At 37.4% G+C, this 14,458-nt stretch overlaps 1 protein-coding gene across 2 annotated transcripts in view; it reads left to right on the forward strand.

Moving 5' to 3' along the window:
- Positions 1 to 14,144, forward strand: part of LOC135526759 (transforming growth factor-beta-induced protein ig-h3-like) — a 38,320-nt gene extending 24,176 nt beyond the window's left edge. Inside the window, exons 12-17 of one of the 2 annotated variants that reach the window (XM_064955392.1) lie at positions 1,414 to 1,544; positions 5,445 to 5,569; positions 11,555 to 11,657; positions 11,778 to 11,836; positions 13,438 to 13,465; positions 13,565 to 14,144. In XM_064955392.1, coding sequence (XP_064811464.1) covers positions 1,414 to 1,544; positions 5,445 to 5,569; positions 11,555 to 11,657; positions 11,778 to 11,836; positions 13,438 to 13,465; positions 13,565 to 13,626 — 508 coding nt within the window. In that variant the 3' untranslated portion in view covers positions 13,627 to 14,144. The remainder of the gene's footprint in view (positions 1 to 1,413; positions 1,545 to 5,444; positions 5,570 to 11,554; positions 11,658 to 11,777; positions 11,837 to 13,437; positions 13,466 to 13,564) is intronic. The other variant, XM_064955394.1, reaches the window with a different exon arrangement.
- The last annotated feature ends 314 nt before the right edge of the window (positions 14,145 to 14,458 follow it).

Raw genomic sequence — 14,458 nt, forward strand, 5'->3', positions numbered from 1 at the left:
ATTATCTTTCATGAGTATAACCAACAAGATTGAACTCATTGGAAGTCTTTTGTTTAAACCACATTGCATTTCCTTATCTTGCCACGTGATTCTGTTTTTTGAGGATTGCGGTTTATTAAAAAAAAAAAACATAGACTTTTTGATTCTTTCACACAATGTGGTATGAATGTTTTGAAGAAAGAAAAGTATATTTCTAAATTAGTATTAAGCTTGTTGTGCCACGAGGTGTAATGGATCGTGATGAACGCATATCGAAACCGTTAAGACAAATTGACGTTCAATGAGCACAGCACCCATTCCGACATTCATGATTGTCAGTGGAAGAGGCAAGTACCGAATCCTCATGTCTTGCAGTTCTACATCCAGTTAGTGCTGGTGGTTTGAACACAGTGCCTGTCAAAATGGCAAATTATCAAATACATAAAACAATGTTACCATTAAGACACCAGACAAAGGGATTTAATTCTGCACAAGACAGGATTCAAAACATCATAATGGGGTTTAGAAGCTTTAGAGAGAGGAAACTACACCAAAAGAGACGGTATCTAATTCTGTGCTGAACAGGACATGAAACACCATAATAGTGTTTTCAATCTTTTTTTTCGGTTAGTGCTCCTAGTCCCTGGCAAGGTGTTGCACAACACTTGATTAAGTTGTGTTTACAACACACCTTGTCATGTTTCAGAACATCTCAGGATGATGTGTTTCCATACTCCAGCAAAGTCAAGGTTTTTGTCTCCTGTAAGTTGGTGGCAGCTCAGTTGCCACTGGTGTTACAATACACTTCATTTTAACAGTGTAGCTTTTTTATTTATTTTACCTTTATTTTACAAGGCAAGTCAGTGAAGAAAAAAAATCTTATTTTCAATGATGGCCTAGGAACAGTGGGTTAACTGCCTGTTCAGGGGCAGAATGGCAGATTTGTACCTTGTCAGCTCGGGGATTTGAACTTGCAACCTTTCGGTTACTAGTCCAACGCTCTAACCACTAGGCTACCCTGCCGCTGCCACTTCTGCCTACGTAGCACAGCGTGTGTTCTTCTTCTGTAGCTATAGGCCTCCAAGCGTCTTAATGGTTTTTCCAGGACTGAAAGGCTCAACAGGCATTATGCTGCTTCATTTCCACCCACGTTCAGAGTCCTGGTTCTTTTCCGTTTTCTCTGTGTGTTTTTACTACCATTCATCTGTTCTGTTCTGCCATGATTCAACTGATACATGTTTGGTATATTTGGCACATCAGAAACCACAACTCTTCGATGTGGTAAAAACTTTCCCAATAGTCAACTGAAGTCCTCTTTCTTCCCCTGAAGATGTTTTTAGCAAACTGTGTGTGTTGGAAATCAGTCAGTTGTCAAGTCTTCTTTGTTGCTCTGAGGGTGGTCTTTCTGAGTGTGTGTTCCCTTCTTTTTTCCAGTCTGTTGGTCGGTGCCATCCAGACGGCTGGCTTGACAGAGCTGATGAACCAGGCCGGTCCCCATACCCTGTTCGCTCTCACCAACGATGCCTTCAGCGCCTTGCCAAAGGCTGACCTCAACAAACTCATGAGTAAGGACAGCCCTGGCTCCAGACATTCTAGTACAAAGCCAGTCTCAAACGAGAATACAGGGTTGAGGTCTGGTAATGTAAGACTAGGATAATTATAACAGATACCTCTCTGCCATATGTGCTCTATCACATGTATGTTGTGTATGCCATATGTAGTGTATGCCATATGTAGTGTATGTCATATGTAGTGTATGCCATATGTAGTGTATGCCATATGTAGTGTATGCCATATGTAGTGTATGCCATACGTAGTGTATGCCATATGTAGTGTATGCCATATGTAGTGTATGCCATATGTAGTGTATGTCATGTGTAGTGTATGTAATATGTAGTGTATGCCATATGTAGTGTATGTCATGTAGTGTATGCCATATGTAGTGTATGCCATATGTAGTGTATGCCATATGTAGTGTATGCCATATGTAGTGTATGCCATATGTAGTGTATGCCATATGTAGTGTATGCCATATGTAGTGTATGCCATGTAGTGTATGTCATGTGTAGTGTATGTCATGTGTAGTGTATGCCATATGTAGTGTATGCCATATGTAGTGTATGTCATATGTAGTGTATGCCATATGTAGTGTATGCCATATGTAGTGTATGCCATATGTGTAGTGTATAATGTATGCCATATGTAGTGTATGCCATATGTAGTGTATGCCATATGTAGTGTATGCCATATGTGTAGTGTATGCCATATGTGTAGTGTATAATGTATGCCATATGTAGTGTATAATGTATGCCATATGTAGTGTATGCCATATGTAGTGTATGCCATATGTAGTGTATGCCATATGTAGTGTATGCCATATGTAGTGTATGCCATATGTGTAGTGTATAATGTATGCCATATGTAGTGTATGCAATATGTAGTGTATGTCATATGTAGTGTATGCCATATATGTAGTGTATGCCATATATGTAGAGTATGCCATGTATAGTGTATGCCATGTATTGTGTATGCCATGTATAGTGTATGCCATGTATAGTGTATGCCATGTATAGTGTATGCCATGTATAGTGTATGTCATATGTAGTGTATACCATATATGTAGAGTATGCCATGTGTAGTGTATGCCATATGTAGTGTATGTCATGTGTGTAGTGTATATAATTTATGTCAGATGCAGTGTATGTCATATGCAGTGTATGCCATGTGTAGTGTATGTCATATGTGTAGTGTATGTCATGTGTAGTGTATGCCATATGTGTAGTGTATATAATTTATGTCAGATGTAGTGTATGTCATATGTAGTGTATAATGTATTTCATGTGTAGTGTATGTCATGTGTAGTGTATGTCATGTGTAGTGTATGTCATGTGTAGTGTATGCCATGTGTAGTGTATGCCATGTGTAGTGTATGCCATGTGTAGTGTATGCCATGTGTAGTGTATGCCATGTGTAGTGTATGCCATGTGTAGTGTATGCCATGTGTAGTGTATGCCATGTGTAGTGTATGTCATGTGTAGTGTATGTCATGTGTAGTGTATGTCATGTGTGTAGTGTATGTCATGTGTGTAGTGTATGTCATGTGTGTAGTGTATGTCATGTGTGTAGTGTATGTCATGTGTGTAGTGTATGTCATGTGTGTAGTGTATGTCATGTGTGTAGTGTATGTCATGTGTGTAGTGTATGTCATGTGTGTAGTGTATGTCATGTGTGTAGTGTATGTCATGTGTGTAGTGTATGTCATGTGTGTAGTGTATATAATTTATGTCAGGTGTAGTGTATATAATTTATGTCAGATGTAGTGTATGTCAGGTGTAGTGTATATAATTTATGTCAGATGTAGTGTATGTCATGTGTAGTGTATATAATTTATGTCAGATGTAGTGTATGTCATGTGTAGTGTATATAATTTATGTCAGATGTAGTGTATTTCATATGTAGTGTATTTCATATGTGTAGTGTATAATGTATGCCATATGTAGTGTATGCCATATGTAGTTTATGCCATATGTAGTGTATGTCATGTGTAGTGTGTCATATGTGTAGTGTATATAATTTATGTCATATGTAGTGTAGTGTTTGTCATATCTAGTGTATGCCATGTGTAGTGTATGTCATGTGTAGTGTATGTCAGATGCAGTGTATGTCAGATGCAGTGTATGTCAGATGCAGTGTATGTCATGTGTAGCGTATGTCATGTGTAGCGTATGTCAGATGTAGCGTATGCCATATGTAGCGTATGCCATATGTAGCGTATGCCATATGTGTAGTGTATATAATTTATGTCAGATGTAGTGTATGACATATGTAGTGTATGACATATGTAGTGTATGTCATATGTAGTGTATTTGGGTGACTGGCATCCTGCCTTACAAACAACCAAACTGTGAACAGGTTTCACATGACTGGCTTTGCAAAACACTGTACTTTTCCAGCGAAGAAAAATCAATGGCACTTAAGGACAATCTGATTTTGAATGAACTATTTGAATGAACCTAATAACCTATCTACACTCAGGAAATGATGACATGGTAGAATGCATCTTGGATGCTAGCACACGTATGAATGCCAAACAGCTGTGGTTAACAGGAGCCAGTTGTTCAGTTACAGTATGACCTACCTACAGCATACTGCAGCTACAATTACTGTTTTTTGGGTATATAAAATAATGTATAATGAATACACACTGCTGTTTGTTAATGATTACCTAACTGTTTTGCAACAACAACTGTTTAGATGAGCAGGACACGTTTAGACAAATAGAATCATGTTCAATGACTTCATGTTCAATGACATCATGTTCAATGACATCATGTTCAATGACTTCATGTTCAATGACTTCATGTTCAATGACTTCATGTTCAATGACATCATGTTGAATGACTTCATGTTCAATGACTTCATGTTCAATGACATCATGTTGAATGACTTCATGTTGAATGACTTCATGTTGAATGACTTCATGTTGAATGACTTCATGTTGAATGACATCATGTTGAATGACTTCATGTTGAATGACTTCATGTTGAATGACTTCATGTTGAATGACATCATGTTGAATGACTTCATGTTGAATGACTTCATGTTGAATGATTTCATGTTGAATGATTTCATGTTCAATGACTTCATGTTCAATGACTTCATGTTCAATGACTTCATGTTCAATGACTTCATGTTGAATGACTTGAGAGCAGAATGACTTCATGTTCAATGACTTCATGTTCAATGACTTCATGTTCAATGACATTATGTTCAATGACATTATGTTCAATGACATTATGTTCAATGACATTATGTTCAATGACTTCATGTTGAATGACTTCATGTTGAATGACTTCATGTTCAATGACTTCATGTTCAATGACTTCATGTTCAATGACTTCATGTTCAATGACTTCATGTTGAATGACTTCATGTTGAATGACATCATGTTGAATGACATCATGTTCAATGACTTCATGTTCAATGACTTCATGTTCAATGACTTCATGTTCAATGACTTCATGTTCAATGACTTCATGTTGAATGACTTCATGTTGAATGACATCATGTTGAATGACATCATGTTGAATGACTTCATGTTCAATGACTTCATGTTCAATGACTTCATGTTCAATGACTTCATGTTCAATGACTTCATGTTCAATGACTTCATGTTGAATGATTTCATGTTCAATGACTTCATGTTGAATGACTTCATGTTCAATGACTTCATGTTGAATGACTTCATGTTGAATGACTTCAGAGCTGAATGACTTGTAGCTGTAATGATAAAGTTATGCCAAGTACCTTAACTCATCAGTTCCATGTTGCACAACCAATTCCTTTTCACTTTTTAAGCATTCATTCCTCAACAGTGTTCCTCAGTTTCCTCTGTTTGTAAACGTCTAAGACCATAGAGATACAACAAGATCTGGTGGGTGTTCTAATATCAGCTTGTTGTCTAGGCAACCCCCAGGAGCTGGCCAGCGTGTTGAAGTACCACATGGCTAAGGAGATTCTGGTCAGTGGAGGAGTGGGCTCCCATACTAGACTGAAGCCTCTGCAGGGAGACAAGCTGGAGCTGAACATGGTACAGTAGGCCCTCATGACTGTTTGATCCTGGAACACACGATCCTAGAACACACGATCCTAGAACACACAATCCTAGAACCCACAATCCTGGAACACACGATCCTAAAACACACGATCCTGGAACACACGATCCTAGAACCCACAATCCTGGAACACACGATCCTAGAGCACACGATCCTAGAGCACACGATCCTAGAACACACGATCCCGGAACACACGATCCCGGAGCACACGATCCCGGAACACACAATCAACGAAAAACACGATCCCGGAACACACGATCCCGGAACACACGATCCCGGAACACACAATCAACGAAAAACACGATCCCGGAACACACGATCCCGGAACACACGATTCTAGAACACACGATTCTAGAACACACAATCCTGGAACAATTTGATCCTGCAACACATAATGTTTGATATTGATACTACTAACATGTGTACCCACCAGTTCTACCAGTACTAACATGTAATAACAATATGAACATGTACTAACATGATCAGAACTGAAAGGCTACTAACATATACTGGTAGTACATGTTAGTACTGCTATAACATGTATTAACATGTACTAACATGTAAGAAGAGTACTAACATGTACCACCAGTACTACCAGTATTAACATGAACTACCAGTACTAACATGTACTACCAGTATTAACATGAACTACCAGTACTAACATGAACTACCAGTACTAACATGTACTACCAGTATTAACATGAACTACCAGTATTAACATGAACTACCAGTACTAACATGTACTACCAGTATTAACATGTACTACCAGTACTAAGATTTACTACCAGTATTAACATGAACTACCAGTACTACCAGTACTAACATGTGTACCACCAGTACTACCAGTATTACCAGTATAACATGGACTACCAGTATTACCAGTATAACATGAACTACCAGTATTAACATGTACTACCAGTACTAACATGTACTACCAGTATAACATGAACTACCAGTACTAACATGAACTACCAGTACTAACATGTACTACCAGTATTAACATGTACTACCAGTATTAAAATGTACTACCAGTACTAACATGTACTACCAGTATTAACATGAACTACCAGTACTAACATGTACTACCAGTACTAACATGTACTACCAGTATTAACATGTACTACCAGTATTAACATGTACTACCAGTATTAACATGTACTACCAGTATTAACATGTACTACCAGTACTAACATGTACTACCAGTATTAACATGTACTAACATGTACTACCAGTATTAACATGTACTACCAGTATTAACATGTACTACCAGTACTAACATGAACTACCAGTACTACCAGTACTAACATGTACTACCAGTATTAACATGTACTACCAGTACTAACATGAACTACCAGTACTACCAGTACTAACATGAACTACCAGTACTAACATGTACTACCAGTACTAACATGAACTACCAGTACTAACATGTACTACCAGTACTAACATGTACTACCAGTACTAAAATGAACTACCAGTATTAACAGGAACTACCAGTATTAACAGGAACTACCAGTACTAACATGAACTACCAGTATTAACATGTACTACCAGTACTAACAGGAACTACCAGTACTAACAGGAACTACCAGTACTAACATGAACTACCAGTACTAACAGGAACTACCAGTACTAACATGAACTACCAGTATTAACATGTACTACCAGTACTACCAGTACTAACATGTACTACCAGTACTAACAGGAACTACCAGTACTAACAGGAACTACCAGTACTAACAGGAACTACCAGTATTAACATGTACTACCAGTACTACCAGTACTAACATGTACTACCAGTACTAACAGGAACTACCAGTACTAACATGTACTACCAGTACTAACATGTACTACCAGTATTAACATGTACTACCAGTATTAACAGGAACTACCAGTATTAACATGAACTACCAGTACTAACATGTACTACCAGTACTAACATGTACTACCAGTACTAACATGAACTACCAGTATTAACATCTACTACCAGTACTAACATGTACTACCATGTACTACCAGTACTAACATGAACTACCAGTATTAACATGTACTACCAGTACTAACATGTACTACCAGTACTAACATGTACTACCATGTACTACCAGTACTAACATGTACTACCAGTACTAACATGTACTACCAGTACTAGCATGTACTAACATGTACTACCATGTACTACCAGTACTAACATGTACTACCAGTACTAACAGGAACTACCAGTACTAACAGGAACTACCAGTACTAACATGTACTAACATGTACTACCAGTACTAACATGTACTACCATGTACTACCAGTACTAACATGTACTACCATGTACTAACATGTACTACCATGTACTACCAGTACTAACATGTACTACCATGTACTACCTGTACTACCATGTACTACCATGTACTACCAGTACTAACATGTACTACCAGTACTAACATGTACTACCAGTACTAACATGTACTACCATGTACTACCAGTACTAACATGTACTACCAGTATTAACATGTACTACCAGTACTAACATGAACTACCAGTACTAACATGAACTACCAGTACTAACATGAACTACCAGTACTAACATGTACTACCAGTATTAACATGAACTACCAGTACTAACATGTACTAACAGGAACTACCAGTACTAACATGTACTACCAGTACTAACATGTACTACCAGTACTAACATGTACTACCAGTACTAACATGAACTACCAGTATTAACATGTACTACCAGTACTAACATGAACTACCAGTATTAACATCTACTACCAGTACTAACATGTACTACCATGTACTACCAGTACTAACATGAACTACCAGTATTAACATGTACTACCAGTACTAACATGTACTACCATGTACTACCAGTACTAACATGTACTACCAGTACTAACATTTACTAACATGTACTACCATGTACTAACATGTACTACCAGTACTAACAGGAACTACCAGTACTAACATGTACTACCATGTACTACCAGTACTAACATGTACTACCATGTACTACCAGTACTAACATGAACTACCAGTACTAACATGTACTACCAGTATTAACATGAACTACCAGTATTAACATGTACTACCAGTATTAACATGTACTACCAGTACTAACATGTACTACCATGTACTACCAGTACTAACATGTACTACCAGTATTAACATGAACTACCAGTATTAACATGTACTACCAGTACTACCAGTACTAACATGTACTACCATGTACTACCAGTACTAACATGAACTACCAGTATTAACATGAACTACCAGTACTAACATGTACTACCAGTATTAACATGAACTACCAGTACTAACATGTACTACCAGTATTAACATGAACTACCAGTATTAACATGTACTACCAGTACTACCAGTACTAACATGTACTACCATGTACTACCAGTATTAACATGAACTACCAGTATTAACATGTACTACCAGTACTAACATGTACTACCAGTACTAACATGTACTACCAGTACTAACATGTACTACCAGTATTAACATGAACTACCAGTACTAACATGTACTACCATGTACTGCCAGTACTAACATGAACTACCAGTATTAACATGTACTACCAGTACTAACATGTACTACCAGTACTAACAGGAACTACCAGTACTAACATGTACTACCATGTACTACCAGTACTAACATGTACTACCATGTACTACCAGTACTAACATGAACTACCAGTACTAACATGTACTACCAGTATTAACATGAACTACCAGTATTAACATGTACTACCAGTATTAACATGAACTACCAGTATTAACATGTACTACCAGTACTAACATGTACTACCATGTACTACCAGTACTAACATGTACTACCAGTATTAACATGAACTACCAGTATTAACATGTACTACCAGTACTACCAGTACTAACATGTACTACCATGTACTACCAGTACTAACATGAACTACCAGTATTAACATGAACTACCAGTACTAACATGTACTACCAGTATTAACATGAACTACCAGTACTAACATGTACTACCAGTATTAACATGAACTACCAGTATTAACATGTACTACCAGTACTACCAGTACTAACATGTACTACCATGTACTACCAGTATTAACATGAACTACCAGTATTAACATGTACTACCAGTACTAACATGTACTACCAGTACTAACATGTACTACCAGTACTAACATGTACTACCAGTATTAACATGAACTACCAGTACTAACATGTACTACCATGTACTGCCAGTACTAACATGAACTACCAGTATTAACATGTACTACCAGTACTAACATGCACTACCAGTATTAACATGTACTACCAGTACTAACATGAACTACCAGTACTAACATGTACTACCAGTACTAACATGTACTACCAGTATTAACATGAACTACCAGTACTAACATGAACTACCAGTACTAACATGAACTACCAGTATTAACATGAACTACCAGTACTAACATGTACTACCATGTACTACCAGTACTAACAGGAACTACCAGTACTAACATGTACTACCATGTACTACCAGTACTAACATGTACTACCATGTACTACCAGTACTAACATGAACTACCAGTACTAACATGTACTACCAGTATTAACATGAACTACCAGTATTAACATGTACTACCAGTACTAACATGAACTACCAGTATTAACATGAACTACCAGTACTAACATGTACTACCAGTATTAACATGAACTACCAGTATTAACATGTACTACCAGTATTAACATGTACTACCAGTACTAACATGAACTACCAGTATTAACATGAACTACCAGTATTAACATGAACTACCAGTATTAACATGTACTACCAGTATTAACATGTACTACCAGTATTAACATGTACTACCAGTACTAACATGAACTACCATGTACTACCAGTATTAACATGTACTACCAGTACTAACATGAACTACCATGTACTACCAGTATTAACATGTACTACCAGTATTAACATGTACTACCAGTATTAACATGTACTACCAGTATTAACATGAACTACCAGTATTAACATGAACTACCAGTACTAACATGGACTACCATGTACTACCAGTATTAACATGAACTACCAGTACTAACATGAACTACCAGTATTAACATGAACTACCAGTATTAACATGTACTACCAGTACTAACATGAACTACCATGTACTACCAGTATTAACATGTACTACCAGTATTAACATGTACTACCAGTACTAACATGAACTACCATGTACTACCAGTATTAACATGTACTACCAGTATTAAAATGAACTACCAGTATTAACATGTACTACCAGTTTATCAAACCAGTCTACTATTTATGATTTTGTTTTCAGTGGAGAAAATGCGACTTTTTTTATTGTGTACTTCTATGACTTCATAATTTACATTGTGCACAATGTATTGATTTACAGTACCAGTCAGAAGTTTGGACACACCTACTCATTCAAGGGTTTTTCTTTATTTTTACTATTTTCTACATTGTAGAATAATAGTGACGACATCAAACTATGAAATAACACATATAGTAGTAACCATAAAAGTGTTAAACAAATCAAAATCTATTTCATATTTGAGATTCTTAAAAGTAGCCGCCCTTTGTCTTGATGACAGCTTTGCACACTCTTGGCGTTCTCTCAACCAGCTTCATCTGGAATGCTTTTCCAACAGTCTTGGAAAAGTTCCCACATATGCTGAGCACTTGTTGGCGGCTTTTCCTTCACTCTGCGTTCCGAGTCATCCCAAACCATCTCACATTGTAGTGTATGCCAATGTAGAAAATAAAGAAAAACCCTATTTTCTTTACAATGTAGAAAATAGTAAAAAAATAAATAAAAAAAGAAAACTACTGGAATGAGTAGGTTTGTCTAAACTTTTGACTGGTACTGTACATTCTTTCAACATGACTTGATTGTTGTGAACCCCTGTTATGAAAATATTAAGTATCACCTTATACATACCCTGTATCTTTTTCTTCTTCAGAGGAACCAGACCGTGTACATCAACAAGGTCCCAGTGGTTGAAGCCGACTTGATGGCCACCAATGGAGTTGTCCATGCTGTGGGAGCCATCATAAAGCCACTGTGTAAGAGCAATCGCTTCACTGTCCATAAATACTGAATAAACCATCTCACATTACTGTATATGGCATACTGTATTATCCTCCAATTGTCATTCTAACCCTGTCTTGTTCTCTCTCCTTCAGCTCCTAAGGTTGACAGGGAACAGGCAGATGACCCCATCAGGACCGCCTCTTCCATGAGAGTAAGACATTTATAGACTCTTAGGTTGGAATCACTAAAACTCGTTTTTCAACCACTCCACAAATTTCTTGCTAACAAACTATAGTTTTGGCAAGTTGGTTAGGACATCTACTTTGTGCACGACACAAGTAATTTTTCTAACAATTGTTTACAGACAGATAGTTCACTGTATCACAATTCCAGTGGGTCAGAAGTTTACATACAATAAGTTGACTGTGCCTTTTAACAGCTTGGAACATTCCTGAAAATTGTGTCAGGGCATTTAGAAGATTCTGATAGGCTAATTGACATAATTGGAGTCAATTGGAGGTGTACCTGTGGATGTATTTCAAGGCCTACCTTCAAATTCAGTGCCTCTTTGCTTGGCATCATAGGAAAATCAAAAGAAATCAGCCAAGACCTCGGAAAAAAAATTGTAGACCTCCACAAGTCTGGTTCATCCTTGGGAGCAATTTCCAAATGATTTAAGGTACCACGTTAATCTGTACAAACAATAGTAGTATTGTATAAACACCATGGGACCATGCAGCCGTCATACCGCTCAGGAAGGAGACACGCTCTGTCTCCTAGAGATGAACGTACTTTGGTGCGAAAAGTGCAAATCAATCCCAGAACAACAGCAAAGGACCTTGTGAAGATGCTGGAGGAAACAGGTACAAAGGTATCTATATCCACAGTAAAACGAGTCCTATATCGACGTAACCTGAAAGGCCGCTCAGCAAGGAAGAAGCCACTCCTGCAAAACTGCCATAAAAAAGCCAGACTACGGTTTGCATCGTACTTTTTGGAGAAATGTCCTCTGGTCTGATGAAACAAAAATAGAACTGTTTGGCCATAATGACCATCGTTATGTTTGGAGGAAAAAGGGGGAGGCTTGCAAGCCGAAGAACACCATCCCAACCATGAAGAACGGGGGTGGCAGCATCATGTTGTGGGGGTGCTTTGCTGCAGGAGGGACTGGTGCACTTCACAAAATAGATGGCATATTTGAGGAAGAAAACTTACGTGGATATATTGAAACAACATCTCAAGACATCAGTCAAAAAATGAAAGCTTGGTCGAAATGGATCTTCCAAATGGACAATGACCCCAAAGCATACTTCAAAGTTGTGGTAAAATGGCTTAAGGACAACAAAGTCAAGGTATTGGAGTGGCCATCACAAAGCCCTGACCTCAATCCTATAGAAAATATGTGGGCAGAACTGAAAAAGCGTGTGCGAGCAAGGAGGCCTACAAACCTGACTCAGTTGCACCAGCTCTGTCAGAAGGAATGGGCCAAAACTCACCCAGCTTATTGTGGAAGCTTGTGGAAGGCTACCTGAAATATTTGACCCAAGTTAAACAATTTAAAGGCAATACTACCAAATACTAATTGCCTGTATGTAAACTTCTGACCGACTGGGAATGTGATGAAAGAAATCATTCTCTCTACTATTATTTTGACATTTCACATTCTTAAAATAAATTGGTGATCCTAACTGACCTAAGACAGAAACATTTTCGTCAGGAATTGTGAAAAACTTGAGTTTAAATCGATTTGGCTAAGGTGTAAGTAAACTTCCAGCTTCAACTGTAAATGTTGTTGTATTCCTTTATTCACAGAAGGACTCAAGAATCGGAGTCAAAAATTGTAAATATTCTTGAATCTCTCACAGTCTCGTGTGGTGCATTCCACAAAACAAGCTACTGTTGAACGGGTGTTAAATGTTGTTTTGATCTTTTGTTTCAGATGATCTCTTCCAGAAGGTCAGGAAAAGTATCTCCAGCAGAACGATGACTCACATCCAGTAAAATTAAGAGATAAACATCAACACAAATCAGTGGATTGTTCCTGTTTGTTTATGGAATATATTCTTATCTGGGGGAAAAAAAAGAAAGTGTAATGGATCACGTTTTGTCAAAGATGGTAAATATGAACCAATCTCTAGATGAAGACAGAGTTGGGGTATATTTTAGTGGAATATCTTGCATAATTGCTTTCATATACCAAAGACCAAAGAATTTAATTACTTGTTGTATTTTCTTTGATGTGAAAAATGGACAACCAAAGCACAGCAACTAGCTATGACTTCATATACTGTAGTTTCATGAAAGGTGTTTTGGATGTTCACACGCAACTTCTGTTTTTAAATGTAAACGCAGAGCGGATTTTCTTGAGAAATGTATACTGTATTTTGTTTTGATATGATAGATGTAGTATGTTTTCATATTTAGGCTGGAACGGAAAAGCTATTCGGGCATATGCAAATAAGTTCTGCTTCTCTTTTGATATTTTTTTTCTTCCATTAAACCTGTTAAAAACAATAATGCACCCATAGTTATGTCACATGCTTTCCATTTGTAACACACTGTCGCAATATATTTATGTGTGGAAACCAAAGAGCAATGTCTGCACATCCCAAAAAAATTAAATGTTCATTTTGTAGTTTGTAGGGATTTATTCAAGTTCTATCCATGACGACACCTAAGTGTTTCAAGATATTGGCACGGCACTTGTCTATATTATCTACATCAAAAATGGCATCCTATTCCCTGTTTAAAGTCCTACTTTTGACCATGGTCCATAGGGGCTCTGGTCAAAAGGTAGTGTACTGTATAGGGCATAGGGTGGCTTTGGGACGTA

The sequence above is a fragment of the Oncorhynchus masou genome, chromosome 32 (assembly GCF_036934945.1).
Source record: "Oncorhynchus masou masou isolate Uvic2021 chromosome 32, UVic_Omas_1.1, whole genome shotgun sequence".
Lineage (NCBI taxonomy): Eukaryota > Metazoa > Chordata > Actinopteri > Salmoniformes > Salmonidae > Oncorhynchus > Oncorhynchus masou.